Source organism: Salvelinus sp. IW2-2015, linkage group LG37, assembly GCF_002910315.2.
Source record: "Salvelinus sp. IW2-2015 linkage group LG37, ASM291031v2, whole genome shotgun sequence".
NCBI classification, from domain to species: domain Eukaryota; kingdom Metazoa; phylum Chordata; class Actinopteri; order Salmoniformes; family Salmonidae; genus Salvelinus; species Salvelinus sp. IW2-2015.
In genome coordinates this window covers 9069288-9095407 of record NC_036876.1, presented here as the reverse complement: position 1 = coordinate 9095407, position 26120 = coordinate 9069288, and the positions used below count along the sequence as shown (strand labels likewise).

The following is a 26120-nucleotide window of genomic DNA, read 5'->3' as shown; positions in this document are numbered from 1 at the left end:
ATAAACAGAGAGTAGCAGCAGCTTAAAAGAGGGGTTGGACATTAGACATKTTTACTAATGAATAAAAAATGAAAAGCTGAAATGTCTTGAATCAATAAGTATACAACCCCATCTTTATGGCAAGCCTAAATAAGTTCAGGAGTAAAAATGTGCTTAACAAGTCACAAAACAAGTTGCATGGACTCACTCTGTGTGCAATAATAGTGTTAAACATAATTTTTGAATGACTACCTCATCTCTGTACCCCACACATACAAGTATCTGTAAGGTCCCTCAGTCGAGCAGTGAATTTCAAACACAGATTCAACCATCAAGACCAGGGAGGTTTTACAATGTCTCGCAAAGAAGGGCACCTATTGGTAGATGGGTAAAAAAAAGCAGACACTGAATATCCCTTTGAGCGTGGTGAAGTTATTAATTACTCTTTGGATGGTGTATCAATACACCCAGTCACTACAAAGATACAGGCGTCCTTCCTAACTCAGTTGCCAGAGCAGAAGGAAATTGCTCAGGGATTTCACCATGAGGCCAATGGTGACTTTAAAACAGTTACAGAGTTTAATAGCTGTTGTCAAAGCTAAAATACCACCCCTGCAGGATTAACTGACTCAACTAGGCCCTGTCTACCCAATGGCAGTTCCGTTATCTCTTGCCCATAATCCCCAAAGATCTGATAGATGCCACTCTGCTTTACCACTGGGTTAGTGTACAGCTAGGGACTGTCCCTCAGACTCAACAGTAAGGGCCTTACAGTAGAGTGGGCTATCCCCAAAGTCGATTGCCTGTGCTCTTTCACCCTGCATCCTGGCAGGGTCGTCCAGGCCAGAGCTTCAACCTTAGAGCACTATGAGAGGCTCCCTCCCGGGTTGGCTTAGCCCAGAATCTCCCCTCCTACGACTCCTACCAATGCACTCAAATCAAGTCAAATTGTATTTGTCACATGCACCGAATACAACAGGTGTAGACCTTACAGTGAAATGCTTCCTTACAAGCCCTTAACCAACAATGCAGTTTTAAGAAAAATATGTAAAAAAGTATTTACTAAAAAATAAAAAAATAAAAAATACCAACAATTAAAATAAGAAAATAGAAAAATAACTAATAATTAAAGAGCAACAATAAAATAACAGGCTMTGTGCAGGGGTACTGGTACAGAGTCAATGTGCGAGGGCACAGGTTAGTTAAGGTAGTTGAGGTAACATGTACATGTTGGTAAAGTGGGGGGGTAAATGCAAATAGTCCGGGTGGCCACTTGGTTAGCTGTTCAGGACTCTTATGKCTTGGGGGTAGAAGCTGTTAAGAAGCCTCTTGGACCTAGACTTGGCACTCCAGTACCGCTTGTCCTACGGTAGCAGAGAGAACAGGCTATGACTATGGTGGCTGGAGTCTTTAGCAATTTTTTGTCTTCCTCTGACACCGCCTGGTATAGAGGTCCTGGATGGCAGAAAGCTTGGCCCCGGTCATGTACTGGGCCATAAGCACTACCCTCTGTAGTGCCTTGCGGTCAGAGGCCAAGCAGTTGCCATACCAGGCGGTGATGCAACCAGTCAGGATTCTCTCGAGAGTGCAGCTGTAKAACTTTTTGATATCTGAGGACCCATACCAAATCTTTTCAGTCTCCTGAGAGGGAATAGGTGTTGTYGTGCCCTCTTTAAGACTGTCTTGGTGTGTTTGGACCATGATAGTTCATTGGCTCTCAACCTGCTCCACTACAGCCCGTCGATGTGAATGTGGGTGTGTTCGGCCCTCCTTTTCCTTAAGTTCACGATCATCTCCTTTGTCTWKATCACATTGAGGGAGAGATTGTTATCCTGGCACCACACTGCCAGGTCTCTGACCTCCTCCCTATAGGCAGTCTCATCATTGTCAGTGATCAGGCCTGCCACTGTTGTGTCGTCAGCAAACTTAATGATGGTGTTGGAGTCGGGCTTCGCCATGCAGGCATGGGTGAACAGGAAGTGCAGGAGGGGACTGAGCACGCACCCCTGAGGGGCCCCCGTGTTGAGGATCAGAATGGCAGATGTGTTGTTACCTACCCTTACCACCTGGSGGCGGCCTGTCAGGAAGTCCAGGATCGCGTTACAGAGGGAGGTGTTAAGTCCCAGGGTCCTAAGCTTAGTGATGAGCTTCGAGGGCACTATGGTGTTGAACGCTGAGATATTAGTCAATGAATAACATTCTCAAGTAGGTGTTCCTTTTGTCCAGGTGGGAAAGACCCTTTCTTTCTAAAACTATCTTGCTGAAATTGTTGCCACCCCTATTACTAACCTTTTCAACCTCTCTTTCGTGTCGTCTGAGATTCCCAAAGATTGGAAAGCAGCTGCGGTTATCCCCTCTTCAAAGGGGGGACACTCTTGACCCTAACAGCTACAGACCTATATCTATCCTACCTTGCCTTTCTAAGGTCTTCGAAAAGCCAAGTCAACAAACAGATTACCGACCATTTCGAATCCCACCATACCTTCTCCGCTATGCAATCTGGTTTCAGAGTGGTCATGGGTGCACCTCAGCCACGCTCAAGGTCATAAACGATATCTTAACCGCCATCGTAGGAAACAGTACTGTGCAGCCGTATTCATTGACCTGGCCAAGCTTTTGACTCTGTCAATCACCACATCCTCATCGGCAGACTCGACAAGCCTTGGTTTCTTCAATGATTGCCTCGCCTGGTTCACCAACTACTTCTCTGATCGAGTTCAGTGTGTCAAATCGGAGGGTCTGTTGTCCGGGCCTCTGGCAGTCTCTATGGGGGTGCCACAGGGTTCAATTCTTGGACCGACTCTCTTCTCTGTATACATCAATGATGTCGCTCTTGCTGCTGGTGATTCTCTGATCCACCTCTACGCAGACGACACTATTCTGTATACTTCTGGCCCTTCTTTTGACACTGTGTTAACAACCCTCCAGGCGAGCTTCAATGCCGTACAGCTCTCCTTCCGTGGCCTCCAATTGCTCTTAAATACAAGTAAAAACTAAATGCATGCTCTTCAAACGATCGCTGCCTGCACCTGCCCGCCTGTCCAACATCACTACTCTGGACGGCTCTGACTTAGAATATGTGGACAACTACAAATACCTAGGTGTCTGGTTAGACTGTAAACTCTCCTTCCAGATCACATCAAACATCTCCAATCCAAAGTTAAATCTAGAATTGGCTTCCTATTCCGCAACAAAGCATCCTTCACTCATGCTGCCAAACTACCCTTGTAAAACTGACCATCCTACCAATCCTCGACTTCGGTGATGTCATTTACAAAATAGCCTCCAAAACCCTACTCAATAAATTGGATGCAGTCTATCACAGTGCCATCCGTTTGTCACCAAGCCCCATATACTACCCACCACTGCGACCTGTACACTCTCGTTGGCTGGCCCTCGCTTCATACTCGTCGCCAAACCCACTGGCTCCAGTCATCTACAAGACCCTGCTAGGTAAGATCCCCCCTTATCTCAGCTCGCTGGTCACAATAGCAGCACCTACCTGTAGCACGCGCTCCACAGGTATATCTCTCTGGTCACCCCCAAAACCAATTCTTCCTTTGGCCGCCTCTCCTTCCAGTTCTCTGCTGCCAATGACTGGAACGAACTACAAAAATCTCTGAAACTGGAAACACTTATCTCCCTCACTAGCTTTAAGCACCAGCTGTCAGAGCAGCTCATAGATTACTGCACCTGTACATAGCCCATCTATAATTTAGCCCAAACAACTACCTCTTTACCTACTGTATTATTTATTTATTTTGCTCCTTTGCACCCCATTATTTCTCTCTACTTTACACTTTCTTCCACTGCAAACCAACCATTCCAGTGTTTTTTTACTTGCTATATTGTATTTACTTCGCCACCATGGCCTTTTTATTATTTTTTATTTATATATATATTTTATATATTTTGTTTGCCTTCACCTCCCTTATCTCACTTCTCACTTGCTCAATTGTATAACTTATTTTCACTGTATTATTGACTGTATGTTTGTTTTACTCCATGTGTAACTTGTGTTGTTATATGTGTCGAACTGCTTTGCTTTATCTTGGCCAGGTCGCAATTGTAAATGAGAACGTGTTCTCAATTTGCCTACCTGGTTAAATAAAGGTGAAATAAATAAATAAATAAAAGGGCAGTGTGGAGTGCAGTAGAGATTGCGTATCTGTGGATCTGTTGGGGCGGTATGCAAATTGGAGTGGTTCTACGATTTCTGCGATAATGGTGTTGTTTGAATATGACCAGCCTTTCAAAGCACTTCATGGCTACAAGACTGAGTACTATGAAAAGGTCCAGTAGTATTTAGGCAGGTTACCTTGGTGTTCTTGGGCACAGGGACTATGGTGGTCTGCTTGAAACATGTAGGTATTACCGACTCGGTCAGGGACAGGTTGAAAATGTCAGTGAAGATACTTTTCTTATWTTGTATACAACCTTTATTTAACTAGGCAAGTCAGTTAGGAACAAATTCTTATTTACAATGACGGCCTAACCGAGTCCTGGAACATATTCCAGTCTGTGCTAGCAAAACAGTCCTGTAGCTTAGCATCTGCGTCATCTGACCACTTCCGTATTGAACAAGTCACTGGTACTTCCTGCTTTAGTGTTTGCTCGTAAGCAGAAATCAGGAGGATAGAGTTATGGTCAGATTTGGCAAATGGAAGGCGAGGGAGAGATTTTTATGCGTCTCTGTGTGTGGAGTAAAGGTGGTCTAGAGTTTTTTTTTCTTCTCTGGATGCATATGTAACATGCTGGTAGAAATGAGGTAAAATGGATTTAAGTTTCCCTGCATTAAAGTCCCCGGCCACTAGGAGCCCCTTCTCTGGATGAGCATTTTCTTGTTTACTTGTGGCCTTATACAATACCTATAGTTGGCTTTCAGGTTAGATTCCTTTAACCARGAWAATTAGCTAGAGATCCTCAATTAATCAAGCATTTTTCAGAGACCCAGAGTAAAATGACATGTACTTGTATGACTGTTTGATGACAGGGTTTCAGAACAATAAAGCAAGTTTATTTCAAATTCCAGAAACAGGCATAAAAAAAATCACAGATCTATCAATCACAGATCAATATCACAAATCAAATGATGAGCAAAAATCTTCTAGCAAGCTCAAAGAGAGTTATTTCTGTCCCCCAAATCGTAGCCCTTTTATACCATCCATTTTTCTTAACTCCCTCGTTCAAAAGATTGCTTTTTCTCGCCTAAGCAGGACGTCCATACTAACCTATTTGACAGAGTGAAACAAAGAATGCCTGTACAGAATAAGAAATATTCCAAAACATGCATATTGTTTGCAATAAGGCAGTAAAGTAAAACTGCAAAGAATATGACAAAGAAATTCACTTTATGTCCCGAACACAAAGTGTTATATTGGGGCAAATCAAACACAACACATCACTGAGTACCACTCTTCATATTTTCAAGCATAGTGGTGGCTGCATCATGGTATGGATATGCTTGTCATCGGCAAGGGAGATTTTTAGGATAAAAAGAAACAAAATAGAGTTTAGCACAGACAAAATCCTAGAAGAAAACCTGGTTCAGCCTGCTTTACAACAGACACTGGGAGAGAGAAATTCACCTTTCAGCAGGACAATATCCTAAAACACAAGGCCAAATATACATTGGAGTTTCTTACCAAGATGACATTGAATGTTCCTGAGTGGCCTGGTTACAGTTTTGACTTAAATCGGCTTGAAAATCTAGTGCAAGACTTGAAAATTGCAGTCAGCAATGATCAACAATCAACTTGACAGAGCTTGAAGAATTTGAAAAACAATAATGTGTAAATATTGTACAATCCAGATGTGCAAAGCTCTTAGAGACTTACAGAGAAAGACTCAAAGCTGTAATCGCTGCCAAAGGTGATTCTAACATGTATTTACTCATGGGGTGTGAATAATTATACAAATTTGATATTTCTGTATTTTATTTTCAATAAATTTGGAAACATTTCTAAAAACATGTTTTTGCTTTGTAATTATGAGGTATTGTTTGTAGATGTGTGAGAGAGAAAAATCGATTAAATCCATTTTGAATTTAGGCTGTAACTCAACAAAATGTGGAATAAGTCAAGGGGTATGAATACTTCCTGAAGGCACTCTATTTATCTGTGAATCCGCACATTGCTCATTAATCACTTGTTACCTGTCCTGTACCTTGGCTGAATTTGATTTAAAATATATATATATTCATAAATGCATTAGTTATAGGCTACCTCACAACAGTTGTCCCAGGAGTCCATTGATTTAAAAAATAACCCAGAGAGTGAGATGACCTCCTGAATCATTCATGATCAGGCATGTGACTAGTCCTCTGTCCTCTATAGGGATAGCACAATCTAGTAATCAAATTACCAGTCATTGCATACTATCCATAACAGACATTCTTTGGACCATAGTGACAATTTGCATAGTTTATGGGTAATATAAGAGGAGTAAGTCCTGCATCTGGAGAAATAGATAAATTACAGTCATTTTACATCACTCATATTACATTATTTCAAATAATTGTCTTGTTATGTTACCTTATTTTGGTCTTTTGTATTGAAATACAAATATTGAAGGCCACCGCCTCATCAATACATTTAATTGTGTCATCCTGAAGCACTCCTTGCTTTGTCTCCAGGAAAATCTGTTACTACAATAGCTGTTGTCCGTATGTTTGCAGACAGCCTTCTTTCAGTGGACGTCAAAATCCTGTGTGAGCCTGAAAACAAACAAGACTAATGGAAGTAAAAGCTGCGTAGCCCAGGGGTATGAGGTTTCCTGAGATAATTGTGTTACTTTGTCTGTCTGTCTTTCTGTCTCTCTGTCTGTCTGTCTCTGTATGTCTCTCTGTTTCTCTTTCTCTGTCTGTCTGTCCGTCTGTCGCTCTTCTAAAACCAAGATGCTCAATTTACCCCATCATAGAAAAGATGAGTGAAGACAGGTTGGCTCTGTATGAGTGTTACACAAGGGTATTGTAGTACTGCACATGTGAATTCTTATATGGTGTTTTCCTCTCTGACTGACTCTGGCTTTCCATGGCTATTGCCCATTGAAAAGCTAGTCTGAACTTGTTTGAGAAGCTTTGTGTGAAGGAACACAGAAAGAGAGGAGATACAATGCTGGATGAACTAAAAGAGAGAGGGGGTGCATCGCAAAGAACTGCTTTTATTACATTTGAAAAGGAAAGCATTGTTTAAATGTCTTGGCTGCATTGTTATCAAGGTAGACATGTGTAGGTAGACGGGTACTCATGCTATTATAACACTAGTACCAATAATGAAGTAGTGTTATGTTGTTACATACCATTTAAAAAATTGCATTTGATTACACAAATTAAATTGCTATGTAACAACAATGTTGTTACTGTAGTCATTGCAGTATTACTACGCATATAGCACCAAGAGTATGTAAAGTGTTACCAAATACATTTTACCCAAGGATGAGAAAGGATTTATCTGTCAACAAATCTGGTAGACCACCAAATAGGCTACATATCCAAATCAACACCCACCCATAGCATCACTACTCTGGATGGTTTTGACCTAGAATATGTGGACAACTACAAATACTTAGGTGTCTGGTTAGACTGTAAACTCTCCTTCCACTCATATCTCCAATCCAAAATTAAATCTAGAATCGGCTTCCTATTTCGCAACAAAGCCTCCTTCATTCATGCCGCCAAACATACCCTCGTAAAACTGACTATCCTACCGATCCTTGACTTCGGCGAGGTAATTTACAAAATAGCCCCCAACACTCTACTCAGCAAACTGGATATAGTCTATCACAGTGCCATCCRTTTTATCACCAAAGCCCCATATACTACCCACCACTGYGACCTGTATGCTCTCGTTGGCTGGCCCTCACTACATATTCGTCGCCAAACCCACTGGCTCCAGGTCATCTATAAGTCTTTGCTAGGTAAAGCAAAGCCGCCTTATCTCAGCTCACTGGTCACCATAGCAACACCCACCCGTAGCATGCGCTCCAGCAGGTATATTGCACTGGTCATCCCCAAAGCCAACACTTCCTTTGGCCGCCTTTCCTTCCAGTTCTCTGCTGCCAATGACTGGAACGAATTGCAAAAATCTCTGAAGCTGGAGTCTTATATCTCCCTCTCTAACTTTAAGCATCAGCTGTCAGAGCAGCTTACCGATCACTGTACATGTACACAGCCAATCTGTAAATAGCACACCCGACTACCTCATCCCCATATTATTACTTACCCTCTTGCTCTTTTGCACCCCAGTATCTCTACTTGCACATCATCATCTGCACATCTATCACTCCAGTATTAATGCTAAATTGTAATTATTTTCGCCTCTAGGGCCTATTTATAGCCTTAACTCCCTACTCTTCTACATTTGCACACACTATACATAGATTTTTCTATTTTTCTATTTTTCTTTTGTGTTATTGACTGTAACTCTGTGTTGTTGTTTTTGTCGTACTGCTTTGCTTTATCTTGGCCAGGTCGCAGTTGTAAATGAGAACTTGTTCTCAACTGGCCTACCTGGTTAAATAAAGGTTAAATATTTTTTTWWATAAAAAAAACWGTTTGTTCGGTCTATCAAGGAGAGGGGCAATACATGTTATTAACTGACATTCCCTGATTTGTGATGTAGCCTAAAGCTTGACAACATTGAATTATTTTCTAGGAATATTCAAGAATATATATTTGTCACTCGGGAATGCTCAAAAGTTCAAGGACCAATACTGGATATTTTTCATGGTCAATATGTCTAGGCATATCTATTTTCCATTCAATTAAAAAAGTCGTTTTTTTTTCTCTATAATTGATGGGTGCACAATTTTGCTTTGTTTACCTTTTATTGTGTTTCATCTTTTTCTTCGCCGGCACGTAAAATGTAAACCTGAGCAGCAGATAGAATGGGAGACAAGAGGCAGTCTGTATTGCCTGTAGAGTGACGTCAGTGGCTGTAAATGCATGCAACATGGAGCCCGGGTCAAGACTGTGGGAGAAGAGTTCTCAACGGAAATGAAGCCAATGAATACTTTCAAAGAGAGAGACGAGGACAGCAATTATGGATATCTATTTAAACTTGGAAGAATTTCTTCACATTACTGACTAACTCGAGTGGGAATATGTTTCTTTCTTTCGTTTTTTAGGAGTGCTATGATTTCCCTTTGCACCAACAACTGGACTCGATGGACGCCTAAAGTGAAAAGTTGCTTACAGATGTTTTAGTTAGTTGTACGGCTATTTAAATGTGTGGCAGTTTACGCCTCTCGGGATCAGTTATTTTAGGGAGAACGTTTTTAAAGTTTAGGCGTGATCAGATTTCATTAAGTTAGTGTGTTATCTTTGGATGACTGCAGCTGTCTCTTGGTGGAGTAGGCAAAATTCTCACTTGGATCCGCGCTATTGGCGACAAAGAAAATATTTTCTCAATCGTTTAAGTCAAATTGTGTAGCCTAGAAAAATCGGTACAATTACAAGTGAATGTTTTTTTTCCCGTGAGGCAGCAAAGACCGGATAAAGAAATTGAATTATAAATCGTGTATTTTGGCAAACAAAGGATGTATAGACCCTCTCTCGGATTAATTGACGCCGAACACAAATCGAAACCTTTGCAAAAAATGGAGGGGGAAATCCACATTATGGTGGACAATATGTTTGCAACATGACTGAAGCTCAGAATATTCTGAAGGACGTTTTGGCTTACCATTTTAACAGTACCCTATTTGTGCCAGACCATTTCATAGTACGACCATAAATCCCTGCCTTCCACGCGACTTGATATTAATATATACTTGTCTCTACATATGCTTCAGTAGCCTAATTATCTTAACATCTCATTTAAAATGAGGGTAAACGCGGTGGATTTGTTGCAATTGTTACTTGTTTTGCTACTCAGTGGCGATGGATCTGCGCTATCATATGATTGTAAATCATATGATGAACGTTCAAAAAGCGCAGGGAAAAGCACACAGTCGGTGGCCACCGCGGATAGGAAAGTGGTCTGTAGCAATATGGAACTCCATCAGGTGTTACCCCCGGACTCCTTCCCCAACAGAACAGTCACGTTGTAAGTATAAATCGCATCAACAAAATAATTATGCTGTCCCCTTGTTTGGAACAGCTTGGGCACACAGAAATAACCAAACCGCCAAATGTTTGTCTTGTTTATTACCTGCACTTTATTCTTTCTGTTGAGGCCAACTACTATTCAACTTTCAGGCCAACACAACTGGCATAACATCCCAACTGCAGAATTCTTCAATTAGCTAATAGCCAGCTATATCTTGTTAGTTTTACACTGACCTGGTTTGGGTATGTTTAGGTTAATCACTAAGTTCTGCTGATGAATTCAACGACTGACATACACATACTGTACATTACAGCTCAAATAAAATGATCCTGCCCTTACAAATGTTATTTATTATGGATCCCCATTAGTTCCTGCCAAGGCAGCAGATACTCTTCCTGGGGTCCAGCAAAATTAAGGCAGTTTATACAATTTTAAAAACATTACAATACATTCACAGGTTTCACAGCACACTGTGTGCCCTCAGGTCCCTACTCAACCACTACCACATATCTACAGTACTAAATCCATGTATGTGTATAGTGCGTATGTTATCGTGTGGGTGTATACATGTGCTTATGTTTGTGTTGCTTCACCGTCCCTGCAGTTCCATAGTGTTTTTATCTGTTTTGTCAATCTAATTCTACTGCGTGCATCAGTTACTTGATGTGGAATAGAGTTCCATGTAGTCATGGCTCTATGTAGTACTGTGCGCCTCCCATAGTCTGTTCTGGACTTGGAGACTGTGAAGAGACSTCTTGTGGGGTATGCAATGGTATCCGAGCGGTGTACCAATAATTCAAACAGACAGCTAGGTGCATTCAACATGTCAATACCTCTCATAAATACAAGTAGTGATGAAGTCAATCTCTCCTCCACTTTGAGCCAGGAGAGATTGACATGCATATGATTAATATAAATTCTCAGTGTTCATCCAAGAGCCAGACGTGCTGCCCAGTTCTGAGCCAATTGCAATTTTCCTAAGTCCCTTTTTGTGGCACCTGACGACACGACTGAACAGTAGTCGAGGTGCSACAAAACTAGGGCCTGTAGTACCTGCCTTGTTGATAGTGCTGTTAAGAAGGCAGAGCAGCGCTTTATTGTGGACATACTTCTCCCCATCTTAGCTACTGTTGTATCAATATGTTTTGACCATGACAGTTTACAATCCAGGGTTACTCCAAGCAGTTTAGTCATCTCTATTTGCTCAATTTCCACATTTATTTCCTTCTTGTGTCAAGGATACAGAGGTCACTATTTCATGTGTAGCTTTACTGCATCACGTCCATCCCCTGTCAGCTGCATAACAATAATAGTATCCTTTCTAACAGATGTCATTGTCATGTCTCACTATAATCTATTCCTGTATGATGGAAATGTCAGTGACCAGAATACAGTTTTAATATGGTAAATGCAGTGTATACCTGTATGGCATCCCAAGGGTATTTATATAGGCTGAGCAGACACATATACTGAGATTGTTGAACACATCTAGTGTGTGGTTGGTAATCATTTTCATTGCCACAACACAGCTATTTGTGTAATGCAACCACACTGTGTGTACCATTAAACCACCACAGCATATTGCACATGCAGTTACCCCGATGGAGAGAAGACTGAAGTGTTTTTGAGTCTACACCAGCCAAGAGCATCAGTTCGTTATACTAGTACTCTACACTAATACCTCATTTGAATGGCCCGAGAGATGGAAAAGGCCTTTTATTGTGACTTGGTTGATGAAAGGTTGAGCCTTTGCCTAATTTGATCTATGTTGTGTCGGGTGCCTTTTTTTTGTACGGAGCTAAATTAATGACAAACCACGTGATGGGATGTCTTTTCAAGGGGTTACGTCAAGCATGTATCAAAGCCTCATTGGTACAGTTGTCTCTCTTCTAGTGGCCTCTTCCAAAAATAGGAGGAAAGAATGCAAGGAATTAGGCTTAGTGGTTGTACGCGGGCCTCTATAACGTTAAAACGGAGGATGTAGGTGTGGATTGTTGCTTTTTCTTCTTCATTTTTTAAGTTCCTCCAAAGAAGCTTGTAGTTCCTCAAGGATTATTTTTTCTACTCTGACTAGGCATGAATTTGGTTAAGTCAGTGACTGATTGAGATGTTATTACCCCCGTCATGGTATGCAATCTTTCTTTTTTCCTTACAATGAGCTCAACTGCTTGGAGGGCCATCATTTTGTTCCGCCCGACAGTGATTGATTGGGAGTGGAAACATATTCCTGTCTTGAGCATTGAACCAAGCTCCGTGATTCAAGGTCTGAGAGTTGGTCACCGCAGAACAAGAGCGCTAATGAGATTGCACACCTTGCAAAGTTCTCCGGCATTCCTACGGGTTTCCCACTAAACTTCCCCACGGGTCTCTTAAAGTGTTTGTCAACAGATTTCGGGAATAATGGCGGTAGGTCTTCAGGATTTCAAGGTTTCCGTCAAATAGACTCACTGCAACTCTGTCCAGATGAAAGTGACCGCTTTCCATGAAACCGCGCTCTCTTTTTGGCTGATACATTTTAGGGGTGTTTGTTTATGGCTTGTAAGATCAGCATGCCTAGTGGTTAAGGGGCTGGTTTACGACCTCTCTGTGTCCTGTCAGAGGGGTTAACAGCGGTCTGGACACTGCACCTGGACTGACCTGATCCCAGGCAGGGTCCCTGCTGCTCCACCCGACCTTCCCTGACCCTGAAAATCAATCACTTCCCCCTGCCTGGACACCGTAGGTCCCAGTCATGCCCTACTACCTCTCGCTCTTGTTCTGTGGGGCCAAGAAGTTCACCCTGCCTTCTGGCCCCAAAAGCTAAAGTTGGGAGGAGAGAAAGTGCAAAAAACTAAATTGATAGTGTAAGGAAATTTGGATGGCACTTTCGATTTATTTTGAAAAATGGACTGCCAATAAGATAGTCCTTAACTTCTGGTTAAGCACACCACATACATTGATTGTTTTGTGGGCATTTCATCTTTAAGTCCATGGTATGCAAAAGTTACAACTTTTCCCCAGTGAAATTTCTATGTCAAGATGACCTTTGTCAGACCCACCATTGTGTGTAAATAAACCTTTCTATCTGGTTTAGTTTGGATTACCACACCATTATCTCAGGGAATGGCTTATCTAGAGCTACCTCTGACTTGTGCAGATAATGGATGTTTCTGGACAGAGTTCACACAATCGTATCCAGCCTTAACCACTGGTCTAGGGTCTGCGAAACCACCATAACATGTTCTAAATGTGTTGATTTGGTGCATCGTTACCAGTCCCTTTCCAGACTTGTTATTTGGGAGATTTGAAATGGTCTATTGACAGACTTGCTTGTCAGTAAATTAAAGACTTGGTCCGATGCAGTGATTCATGTTGGGTGTAATTAGAGACCCATTAATCATACCTTCCCTCTCTTTGACCCGCACACTTCCTGTTTCCTGTCTGGAGGGATCATCTGACCTTTAGCCAAACTGAGCAGCTCTCAGTTAAAGCTACAATATGTAACTTTTTGGGCAAACTGACTAAATTCACAGAAATGTGAGTTATAGGTCTCTCATTTTCATTGAAAGCAAGTCTAAGAAGCAGTAGATCTATTCTATGTGCAATATTTCTATGCTTCCCGCTCTGAGTTTTTTTTTTTTGTTGTTGCTTCTTTTGGTTTTGTACACGAGCTTCAAACAGCTGAAAATACAATATTTTTGGTTATAGAAAACATATTTCACAGTGGTTTAGATGGTACAATAAAACTCTATCCAGACTGCTTGTTTTGTCACATAAATTGAAATAAGACAGACTTTAAAAAAAAATTAAGCAACCAGTAAATGGTGAAGCAATTCAGCATATTGCAGCTTTAAAGCGAATAACAAAGACAAGTTTAAAACTTTCTTGAATCATCAACGAAATTCATCTAGACATTTTAGTCAGAGTAACTAAGGACTATGATTTAGAAAAATGTTAGTTGGACATAGTTTGTAATCAAAATGGCTGGAAAACCTTGATTGGTTTAAAAGTCAAACTCATTAGGTTCATAGGGAAAGTATTTGGGGACCCTGTTGTGGAATGCATCCATTTATCCGGCGTGGCTCTCTCTGAGTTCAGGCTGCTGAATGTTTCTGTGGAGAAAGGATGAGTGCTGCATTCCCAGCATTTGGACTCTCCAACTGATACTGCATGCCAAAGGAATCTGAGAGAAATGACACAAACTCATTGACACAACCAGCTTGTTCTCTTGTCAGAAAAGTGTTTTGTGAAATGAGGCCTCGTGCTAGCATAACCTTTGCTTCTCTCCTCCGCACAGTGTGCTAATTTCAGGTGTGTCGTTTGAAGAGCATATGCGCAACCGCATGTGTGTGAGGCTGTACCTGTTCATGTTTCACCCTACATTAGAGCAGCCCCTCTGGGGTCCTTCCCAGCAGGCACCTGGGCTTGACTATGCGGCCCAGAGCACACCTGGAGTCCACCGAAGAGTGTGGAACTGATGTCAGCACGAGGCAGGGATTTCCTCCCCGCTGCAGGAAAAGCAAGTGTAATTTCACGACACAGTTAGGAGCAGTAAACACAAGGTTCACAGCAGCAGGGAATCATGGGGGATGGCCCGGTATGCGTCCAGTTTCCTGAATACTTAACCTGCAGTGAATGCCAGTGGACCATGTTTTTAGAATGGAGTAGCTAACTCCATAATAGATTGACTTGAAACTTGCGGTAAAAAACATTTACATTTTACATTTATAAAATGTTTTAAATGCATGACAAAGACGAGTAAGTCATAAGCCTACGTTCTCTCGCCACTATATTTGACATCGTTGTTTACGTTATGAGTGAGCTGAATTTAGTTGTGGCATTTGAAGGTAGAATCCTTTCTGTTGTTCGCTTGATTTATTTAGCTGCTCCTACATGAAAAGGTGAAGTTGGCAGGCCGGCAGCCTTTTGATGTGCTTGTGTAACTAGTACCCAAGAGTACGCTGTCATGCATATCCGGTGGCTAGAAAGTTTTTTTTTGCTTTTCAGGCACGCATTTGGGTTAACGCAACGCCCCCTGTGTTTCCCAATGCTGTTGTGTGATGTTTGGAGAGGAGAACCAAATCCCGAAGGCGAGGCAATGACTGGCGGCTGACTGTTCACAGCCAGGCGGCTCACAGTCTCTCCTTGCACACTCAGACCTGTTGAGCATTTGGTTTGCCAGACCATACTTGGGCCTCAAGTTCAAAGGCTAGGCTATTCATTTGGGCTTGGTCTTATGTGCACCTGAATTTCTGTACAAGGACGTGGGCCTTCTTGTTTGTCTATCTGAAAGGCTCCAGTTCTTGGTTTCTATTCATTTGTCTGTTAGCCCTGTATTTGGCATATGCAACAGTTTGGGCCGCCTGGCTTGTTGCGAACTAATTTGCCAGAATTTTACGTAATTATGACATAACATTGAAGGTTGTGCAATGTAACAGAAATATTTAGACTTAGGGTTGCCACCCGTTCGATAAAATACGTAACGGTTCCATATTTCACTGAAAGAATATACGTTTTGTTTTCGCGATGATAGTTTCCGGATTTGACCATATTAATGACCTAAGGCTCATATTTCTGTGTTTATAATATTAAGTCTATGATTTGATAGAGCAGTCTGACTGAGCGGTGGTAGGCGGCAGTAGGCTTGTAAGCATTCATTCAAACTTTACTGCGTTTGCCAGCACCTCTTAGCAATGCTTGATTCACACTCTGTTTATGACTTCAAGCCTATCAACTCCTGAGTTTAGGCTGGCAATACTAACGTGTCTATTAGAACATCCAATAGTCAAAGGTATGTGAAATACAAATGATATAGAGAGGAATAGTCGACGCATCACAATTCCTAACTACAACCTAAAACTTCTTAACTGGGAATATTGAAGAACTGGGAATATTGAACCACCAGCTTTCATATGTTCTGAGCAAGGAACTTAAACGTTAGCTTTTTTACATGGCACGTATTGCACTTTTTCTTTCTTCTCCAACACTGTTTTTGCATTATTTAAACCAAATTGAGCATGTTTCATTATTTATATGAGACTAAAGAGATTTTTTAAATGTATTATATTAAGTTAAAATAAGTGTTCATTGTTCATTCAGCATTGTTGTAATTGTCATTATTACAAAATAAATGTGTATGTGTTTATATATGTATATATATATATATATACSGCTGATTAATCAGTATCGACTTTTTTTGGTCCTCCAATAATCGGTATCGGCGTTGAAATATCATAATCGGTCGACCTCTGCCTTGCACGTAAAGGAGCTGTAAGGTGACTGTTTTCTATACATGCTCTAACGTAGCTCATTGGAATTAAAAGGAGATATTGTCCGGCTTATAGCTGTGGGAGAGTGACACAGCATAGTCTGTTCTTGTATGACAAGTGACCTCAGTGAATTATTTTGAAGACAAGGCATTTGCCTTCCAAATGCGAGACAGTATTCAGGCCTTCATTTTGCGTAATACGCATGCTGCCAATTCATAACTTAGTTAAAGAATAATCTATGGGAATTTCTGAGGAGTTTCCTTATGGTCTCCCAAGCGTTCTGGTTGTTACCACAGTTTCAGGGAGAGGAGAGAAAGTGCCAGGGTCACCTTTAACCGCCATTTCATCAGATGTAATTAAGTAATATGATGCCTACCCTCCTATCTCAATCAGATACTTTTGATGAATGTTCATAGTTTCCCCTTTTAATATGGACTGGCAAGAGGTAAAGGGCTTAAAGTAAGGCTCCTCCTGAAGCTCAGCAGCACCACAGCTATTGAGCCCGCCTTTTCTTTCACCACCACAACCCATCCCCTCGCTCTGTGTGAGCTTAGTGAATGGTGGAGTCTCTTTAGCAGGGTTTTTCTTTTTTTATGAGCTCAATTGCCGTCAGAAACATTGTTACCCCTGTGTTTCTAAAGGGCTCCAGCTCTCCTTCAGGCCGTCCTTTGTTAAGCCTTCTWAGCATAAAGAAAGTGTTGCGAGGCTTTTTTTTTTGTTGCCTACTGCCTTTGGGGGGGGTTGTATAGTGGCTGACCTTTTTTACTCAATCCCTGGTTAACTTTAGTGCTAATAACCTGGGGCCGATGTACTTCAAATGGCTGGATGTTCTGTTGTGAAAAGAGTCCAACCTTACCTTCGAGACTGATAGGCCCATTCTGGGAAAGAATAGCCGTATTGTAGGTGGTGTGTTTTATCATTTGAGATCTTTGCTTCACTTGAAGAGCACAGGGAGAACAGAACATTAGTTTGCCTGTTTTGTTATGTTATGAGTKTTTTACATTTATTGCTGAGGAATTATCGCAATGGATTTGGTGGAATGGTGGTGAAACCACAGAGAGAGAGTTCAGTCAGTTAGGCTTGACGACATGCACGGTTTGTATGATAGAGGCTACATTTCTTGTGATTTACAGTCCCTATTACATTAGAGCATATTACGAGAGATTTGTGTGGATCTCTCTATTAGGGCTGACCCCATTTAGTTGATTGTTTGGTCGATAGGCTGTTGGTCGACTGAGATTCTTTTTTTTAGTTGAGCAGTCGCAAATATATATATATATATATTTTTCATGGCACACAAGACGGCTGTCTGATTCGTGTCAGTGGAATAATCAATTGCGGAGGCGCAGGGATGGAACGGTCCAAGCAGAARGGGAGTTTAGCTAAGATGCACAAGGCACTTCTCTCCAGAATGTGCTTCCTCCCGCCAGTGCACATTCATTGTTTCGTAACTTCATTGTGTGAACTGTTTGCCCTTTGATTGTTAGTGTCTCTCAATTCCCCATTACATTCTGTAGGTCACCAGTAGTTCATTTACCGTTAATTCCCATAATGTAGGCTCTACAATGCTTGTTTGGTTACGGTAATTTCTGTTAATGTATTCTATTTATTATTATAATTATTACAGTCGGTTACCATTCTCATTGTTGGAGTGGACACRTTGTTTGCAGAGCTCACAACCTATGCAACACTTGTGAGGAACAACATTTTTGGTTTATTTCATTCCATTTGCGAGTTTTGTCAATTTATTCATTGTCTTTTTTTGGAGCACTCCTGTCAATGTTGAATGAAGACGCACACCTGATTGCGCATATAAATGCACGCCTGGGCTACCCGGGCTGTGCGCAAATGAAGGCCTATAAATTTGCCCATTTGGGGACGAATCCCCGAGCTGACAAGGTAAAAATCTGTCATTCTGCTCCTGAACAAGGCAGTTAACCCACCGTTCCTAGGCCGTCAYCAAAAACACTCACAAACTTTTACAGATGCACAATCGAGAGCATCCTGTCGGGCTGTATCACCGCCTGGTACGGCAACTGCTCTGCCCACAACCATAAGGCTCTCCAAAGGGTAGTGAGGTCTGCACAACGCATCACCGGGGGCAAACTACCTGCCCTTCAGGACACCTACAGCACCCAATGTCACAGGAAGGCCAAAAAGATCATCAAGGACAACATCCACCCGAGCCACTGCCTGTTCACCCCGCTATCATCCAGACGGCGAGGTCAGTACAGGTGCATCAAAGCTGGGACCGAGAGACTGAAAAACTTGTAGACCTCCACAAGTCTGGTTCATCCTTGGGAGCAATTTCCAAACGCCTGCAGGTACCACGTTCATTTGTACAAACAATAGTACGCAAGTGTAAACACCATGGGACCATGCAGCCATCATACCGCTCAGGAAGGAGATGCGTTCTGTCTCCTAGAGATGAACTTACTTTGGTGCGAAAAGTGCAAATCAATCCCAGAACAGCAGCAAAGGACCTTGTGAAGATGCTGGAGGAAACATGTACAAATGTATCTATATCCACAGTAAAACGAGTTCTATATCGACATAACCTGAAAGGCCGCTCAGCAAGGAAGAAGCCACGGCTCCAAAACCGCCATTAAAAAAGCCAGATTATGGTTTGCAACTGCACATGGGGACAAAGATCGTACTTTTTGGAGAAGTGTCCTCTGGTCTGATGAAACAAACATAGAACTGTTTGGCCATAATGGCCATCGTTATGTTTGGAGGAAAAGGGGTAKGCTTTCAAGCCGAAGAACACCATCCCAACTGTGAATTATGGGGTGGCAGTATCAAACATGGGGGTACTTTGCTGCAGGAGGGACTGGTGCACTTCCCAACATAGATGGCATCATGAGGAGGGAAAATTATATGGATATATTGAAGCAACATCTCAAGACATCAGTCAGGAAGGTAAAGCTTGGTCGCAAATGGGTCTTCCAAATGGACAATGACCCCAAGCATACTTCCAAAGTTGTGGCAAAATGGCTTAAGTTAAGGACAACAAAGTCAAGGTATTGGAGTGGCAAAGCATCACAAAGCCCTGACCTCAATCCTATTGAAAATGTGTGGGCAGAACTGCAAAAGCGTGTGCGAGCAAGGAGGCCTACAAATCTGACTCAGTTAAACCAGCTCTGTCAGGAGGAACGGGCCAAAATTCACCTAACTTATTGTGGGAAGCTTGTGGAAGGCTACCCAAAACGTTTGACCCAAGTTAAACAATTTAAAGGCAATGCTACCAAATACTAATTGAGTGKATGTAAACTTCTGACCCACTGGGAATGTGATGAAAGAAATAAAAGATGAAATAAATCATTCTCTCTACTATTATTCTGACATTTCACATTCTTAAAATAAAGTGGTGATCCTAACTGACATAAGACAGGGAATTTTTATAAGGATTAAATGTCAGGAATTGTGAAAAAGAGAGCCTGGACTTGTCTAAGGTGTATGTAAACTTTCGACTTCAACTGTGCTTTCACGTATGAAACAGCACAGTCTATAGACCTACTTTGACGTACTTTTCAAAATCGATTCTACAGCACAGGTTGACTATCTGTTCTTCATCGTAGGCTTCTCTATTCATCTACAATGCAGAACCCTTGTCCCAATTAAGATGTGAATATTATGAGTGGTCAACAGAACTATAAACACCCGCTGTTTAGAGGAAGTTGTTTATGGTAAACTATATGCAAGTTATTCTGCAGTCCTGGGAACTTAGCAGCTCCCTTCACGGAGGTCACACACCAGTCATGGGAGAGACGAAGGAAAAGAGCGAGAACAGAGCTCATGACTCAGGAGAATTCTCTTACACAGATTTATTTTGACAGTCAGAGAGTCACAAGGTTAGCAGTGCATATTTATCTAGACGGACTTGAAGAATTCCGAACAGTGTGTGTGTATTTGTAATATAGCTGTGCCGATTTTTAATTCTGAATCCAGTGTATACCTAATTTATGCAGTTTTCTAAGAAACTAGCAGGGATATTTGTGGATAAACAAAGCTGTAATTGGATTTGGATGTGCCTACATGTCACTCAGGTCCTGTGAGAGAGAATATATTGAACTTGTGTATCCGAAAGTTATAAATGTATGCACAGTTTTCCCCCCCCCACACAAATATACAAACGTAATTAATTTGGAGCATTGCTTGCTTTCATCTTTGTGCTCATTATCATCAGTGCAAAACCATTAATGTACTTTACTTATTATTTATTCACAATGGAATTACATTTTTAGACCATCCCTCCCTAAACCATATAATATAGCAATCAAATAGGCTGTATAAATCAGTCAAACCAGTTATTCCTCAATGCAAATGAGATTTTCTCGACCCGAGCACTTTATGCGAGGCCCCTGTGGCTCTGCCTGTATCATCAGTACGTGTCGAGAGCTGTGATAGACTTTGCAGTCTCGTTCCTCAGCAAGCCCCGACATCTGGAGTTACAGCACAGAGGAAAGTCTGCACGGGCCAGCCATGAAACACAGGAACTGTTTGTGTTCCCTCTCTGAGGGGTTTTTAGCAGGGAAGAGAAAATATCGAATGAGTCTCCACCGGCCAGCCCTGTAATAAAGCTAGCCCTCAACACCCTTTAATGACTCCAATCTGGCCGGGGGTTGTGGGTACTGGTTGTGTGTGTGTGTGTGACCCACCACATCCCCTCCAGAAGGCCAAAAAATAGGGCGACCACAAGCCAGTTGTCCCCCCTCCCCCCTCTTCTCACACCCTCTTCCTCCAAAGGCATAGTAATTGAATAGTGATGTTAACATACTATTGAATAACATACTATAATGTGAAAGGTGACTAGCATGATTAMAAATCTGAAGAAAGGGGAAGAAAGTGTATTTTGGGGCCAACATTTTTCCTGCTCTTTGCTTTTCTTCTGACATGTATGACACTGCTTCTGTCACAGGACATTTTCCCTGACCAATGTTTTTCAGAGTAAACCAATGACTGTTAATTGTAGGGTGTCCAGTTTACCCAGTTTGGGTGAAAAAGCACTTTGGTGATATAAATTCACTTCCTTACGCTATAAAATACATTTTTACCAAGACAAATATAATTATTAATGTTCTGAATCATTCAGTGGGGTCATTCTCTAACAATATAAACATATTTTCAAAAAAGTTGGAAATCTTAACCTAATACATCCGATAATAAGCACCAAGTTCTGTTGACATAGCGGTCCCGTTTTGTTTTGAGGATTTTACATTTTGTGTTTGTCTTCAAAGTTGTTTCAGCGGGTTGCAAAATTTGCGTGACATGAGCTGAATTAAATTTGAAAGGCTTTGAAAAAATTTGAAATTACGCTCAGTGCTCCGTTGACATTCCAGAGAGACGCTTGATTTTGTGAGAAATCTTCTTCTAAAGAACAGGAATTTGTAATTGATATGAGAAGCGTATAATAAAGTATGAAAATACTACATGTCATGTCTCAATTGATATCTGTCTTACCTCTATCGTTATATTTCCTGCGGATTGGAGTTTAACGGGAAAGTGAGCCTGTCAGGTAGCCAGTAGCCTTAATTCTTGCACAGAATCCAGCCTAGCTGACACTGCAATTTTCCTTTAAAAATTTTTACCTGGTCTCAGAGCTTTTTTTACTATTCTGTACGTAAATGTGAAACACTCCATTTTAGTATGATACAGTATGTTACGTTTCATATGGTATCTATTAATTTGTGGATGTCCATCACTCATTTGGTGTGATATGTTAAGAATTACAATTYGAATTATGTTATGAGTTTGCTAAACGTATGTTACAAATTCTAGCTAGGTGTCTAGGTTAGGGGTTAAGGTTAGGGGARGGGTTYGCTTACATGCTAAGTAGAAGTAAGTAGTTGGAAAAGTTGCTAAAGTTGTCCGTGATGAGATTCGAACTCGATGTTATACGCCCACCCATCCACCCCGACCAACCACCACCTTTTTGTTTTTGCCTTATGTAACCATCTGTTTTATGTAACCATAGCAAACGTAACATATCATACTAAATGGAATAATACGAAATGTTCTGAGACCAGGTTGGATTTTTGACCACTCTTTTTTTCCCTCTGGCCTCTGATTTAGTCACCCTAATTCCGGCCATCCTGCAAGGGTAAAAACTCAACTTTTGAACGGATTGTGATAGAGACAAGCGGTTTGGACCATTGGTTTTCTTAGAGGATTATCTACACCATTATTTTACCCATTGGTCAAAACWGTTTTTGTTGTTAATTGGACACCCTATTAATTGATGCTTTTGGCTGAAGCCACCATTTAAAAAACTTTGGTATTTGAAACCCTAAATTCCCCTATTGTATGGTTTCTGCGATGCTTCTCCCGTTTTAGCATTCAAGGGTTTTTCGCCCTTAAATATGAGACTTTCATTAAATGTATCACTTTTCTTTTCTTTTTTTTTTGTATTGTATTTTATTAGGATCCCCATTAGCAGCTATTCTTCCCGGGGTCCACACAAACATGAAACGTGACATAATGCAGAACATTAATAGACAAGAGCAGCTCAATGGAAGAACTACTTAAAATGAAAACGTCACACATAGCCAGGGGTAAAGGCGGTCCGGTACATGAGTCAATCACAATAATAAAAACAAAATGTCAAAAACTGTAGRCTATTACACCACTTTTGATCATTACACCACTTTTGATCATTACACCACTTTTGATCATTACACCACTTTTGATCATTACCGCATGTCAGAGGAATGGAAAAGCGAATGGACTTGAAAACGGGTGGTATAGCCTACGCTCCAAAATGCGATGTGGTTCGATGAGAACACAGACATTTTGCCAAGGCAGAGATGAGTGGCCGACACAAAGACACGTGTGGACAGCAGTGGATGCATTAATTCTGGCTTAATAACAATCTCCAAATGTCATTACACTTTTTGGTGTTTTGTGTAACTAGACTGGTATCCTAGACTAGTCCTTTCACAACTGTTTTGAGGCTGGAAATATATTTCAAGTGGATGAACGTGCGGGGGTAGCATAGTAAAGGAGCCCGTTTTGAAGTGATTGTTTGACAATCAGATGAGAACATCATGACTGGTTGTGTTTATGCCACAAAAAAAGGTAATAGGTTTTTAAAGTTAAATGACACATATTTTACGACTAGGCCCACAGAGATCCTATTGAATTAATAGCAATTCTATGATTAGGCCCATACAATTTTTAGTGGGTCCTGTTCCAGGAAGAAATTAATTCTACTTTCACACCTGCACATATCAGTACATAAACACACAAAATATCTAGGTCAAATAGGGGAGTGGCATTGTGCCGTGAGGTGTTGCTTTATCTGTTWATTAGCTGTTCACTTGAGCAATATGAAATGGAAGGGAGTTCTGTGCAATCATGGCTCTATATAATACTGTACGTTTTCTTGAATTTGTTCTGGATTTSGGGACTGAAAAGACAGAAGGCTGGATGTCTGGTGGAGTAAGTCTGTGTGTAAATTGACTATGCAAACAATTTGGAATTTTCAAAACATTGTTTCTTATAAAAAGAAGTGATGCAGTCAGTCTCTCCTCTACTTTTAGCCAGGAGAGACTGGCATGCATAGTATTAGCCCTCTGATTACAGTGAAGAGCAACACCTACCGCTCTGTTCTCAGCCAGCTGCAGCTTAACTAGGTCCTCCTTCGCAGCACCTGACCATAAGACTAGGCAATCAAGATAAGATTAATCTAAAGCCTGGAGGACTTGCTCTGTGGATTGTGGTGTCGAATCTCTTCCTCACGGACATACCTCTCCCCATCTTTACAACCATTGAATCAATATGTTTTGACCATGAATGTTTACAGTCCAAGGCAACACCAAGTAATTTAGTCTCCTCAACTTGCTCAACAGCTACATTATATTTTTCATCTGAGGTCTAGAACTTAGGGAATAATTTGTACCAAATACAAGGCTTTTAGTTTTAGAGATGTTCAGGAGTAGTTTATAACATGCCACCCATTCTAAAACTGACTGCAACTCCTTGTTTGCAGTTTCACTAGCTGTGATTGCTGATGCGCATAGGGTTGAATCATCAGCATACATAGATCCAGTCTTTGTTTAATGCCAGCGGCAGGTTATTAGTAAAAATAGAAAAGAGTAGAGGGCCAAGAGAACCACACTTTACATGTTTAACATTAGAGAAGCTTCCATTAAAGAAAACCCTCTGTTCTATTATATAGCTCTGAATCCACAATATGGCAATCTGAGGTTGAAAAGCCATAACACACATTTTTTCAGCAACAGGTTAAGGTCAATAATGACAGTACAGCTTCCACAATCTTCTTCTTATACATTTCTTTCAACCATTCATCAGTCATTTGTGTCAGTACATTGCATGCTGTGTGCCCTTCTCTATAATCATGCTGAAAGTCTTTTAATTTGTTTCCAGATAAATAGTATCCGGTCAAATAACATTTCTGCAAAATGTTGCTAAAAGTCGGCAGCAAACTGATTGGTCGGCTGTTTAGAACAAGTAAGGGGTGCTTTACCATTGTTGGGTATTGGAATGACTTTGACTTCCCTCCAGGTCTGAGGGGAAAAAAAGACCTATAGGAGTGCCAATATAGTGTGCTACCATCTTCAGTAGCTTTCCATCTAAGTTGTCAATACCAGGTGGTTTCTCATTATTGATGGACAACAATTTTCTACCTCACCCACACTAACTTTACAGAATTCAAAATTACAATTATTTTCATTCATTTATTAGGTATTTTATTTAAATGAATGAAGGCCTAGGAAGAGTGGGTTAACTGCCTTGTTCAGGGGCAGAACGACAGATTTTTACCTTGTCAGCTCAGGGATTTGACCTAGCAACCTTTCGGTTACTGGCCCAACACGCTAACCACTAGGCTACCTGCCGCCCCCMAAAAAAGGTTCACAGTTTGTTGTTGGCATTTCATTCCTAAGTTTGCCTACTTTGTGATTGTCAATACCAAAGGGTTTTGTGATAAATTAACCATCTGATTCAATGAAAGATGTTGAATTAGTCTATGTACACTGAGTATGCAAAACATTAGGAACACCTGCTCTTTCTATGACAAAGACTGACCAGGTGAAGGCTATGATCTGTTATTGATGTCACTTGTTGAATCCACTTCAATCACTATAGATGAAGGGGAGGAGACGGCTTACATTTTTTTAAAGGCTTGAGACAATTGAGACATGGATTGTGTGTGTGTGTGCCATTCAGAGGGTGAATGGACAAGACAAAATATGCCTTTTAATGGGGTATGGTAGTAGGTGCCAGGTGCACCGGTTTGAGTGTGTTCAAGAACTACAACGCTGCTGGGTTTTTCACGCTCAACAGTTTCCTGTGTGTATCAAAAAGGGTCCACCACCCAAAGGACATCCAGGCCAGCATCCCGGAGTCGCCTCTTCACTGTTGATGTTGAGACTGGTGTTTTGCGGGTACTATTGAACGAAGCTGCCAGTTGAGGACTTGAGGGGTCTGTTTCTCAAACTAGACACTCTAATGTACTTGTCCTCTTGCTCAGTTGTGCCCTGGGGCCTCCCACTCCTCTTTCTAGTCTGGTTAGAGCCAGTTTGCGCTGTTCTATGAAGGGAGTAGTACACAGCATATGAGATCTTCAGTTTCTTGACAATTTCTCGTATGGAATAGCCTTCATTTCTCAGAACAAGAATAGACTGACGAGTTTCAGCAGAAAGTGCTTTGTTTCTGGTCATTTTGAGCCTGTAATCGAACCCACAAATGATGATGCTCCAGATGCTCAACTAGTCTAAAGAAGGCCAGTTGTATTGCTTCTTTACTCAGCACAACAGTTTTCAGCTGTGCTAACATAATTGCAAAAGGGTTTTCTAATGATCAATTAGCCTTTTTAAAATGATAA

At 41.2% G+C, this 26120-nt stretch overlaps 1 protein-coding gene across 1 annotated transcript in view; it reads left to right on the top strand.

Moving 5' to 3' along the window:
- Positions 1-8908: 8908 nt before the first annotated feature.
- The window catches only part of adgra3 (adhesion G protein-coupled receptor A3), a 50216-nt gene continuing 33004 nt past the window's right edge, over positions 8909-26120 (top strand). Inside the window, exon 1 of the mRNA XM_023982224.1 lies at positions 8909-10025. Within this exon, the coding sequence (XP_023837992.1) occupies positions 9802-10025 (224 nt within the window). The 5' untranslated portion in view covers positions 8909-9801. The remainder of the gene's footprint in view (positions 10026-26120) is intronic.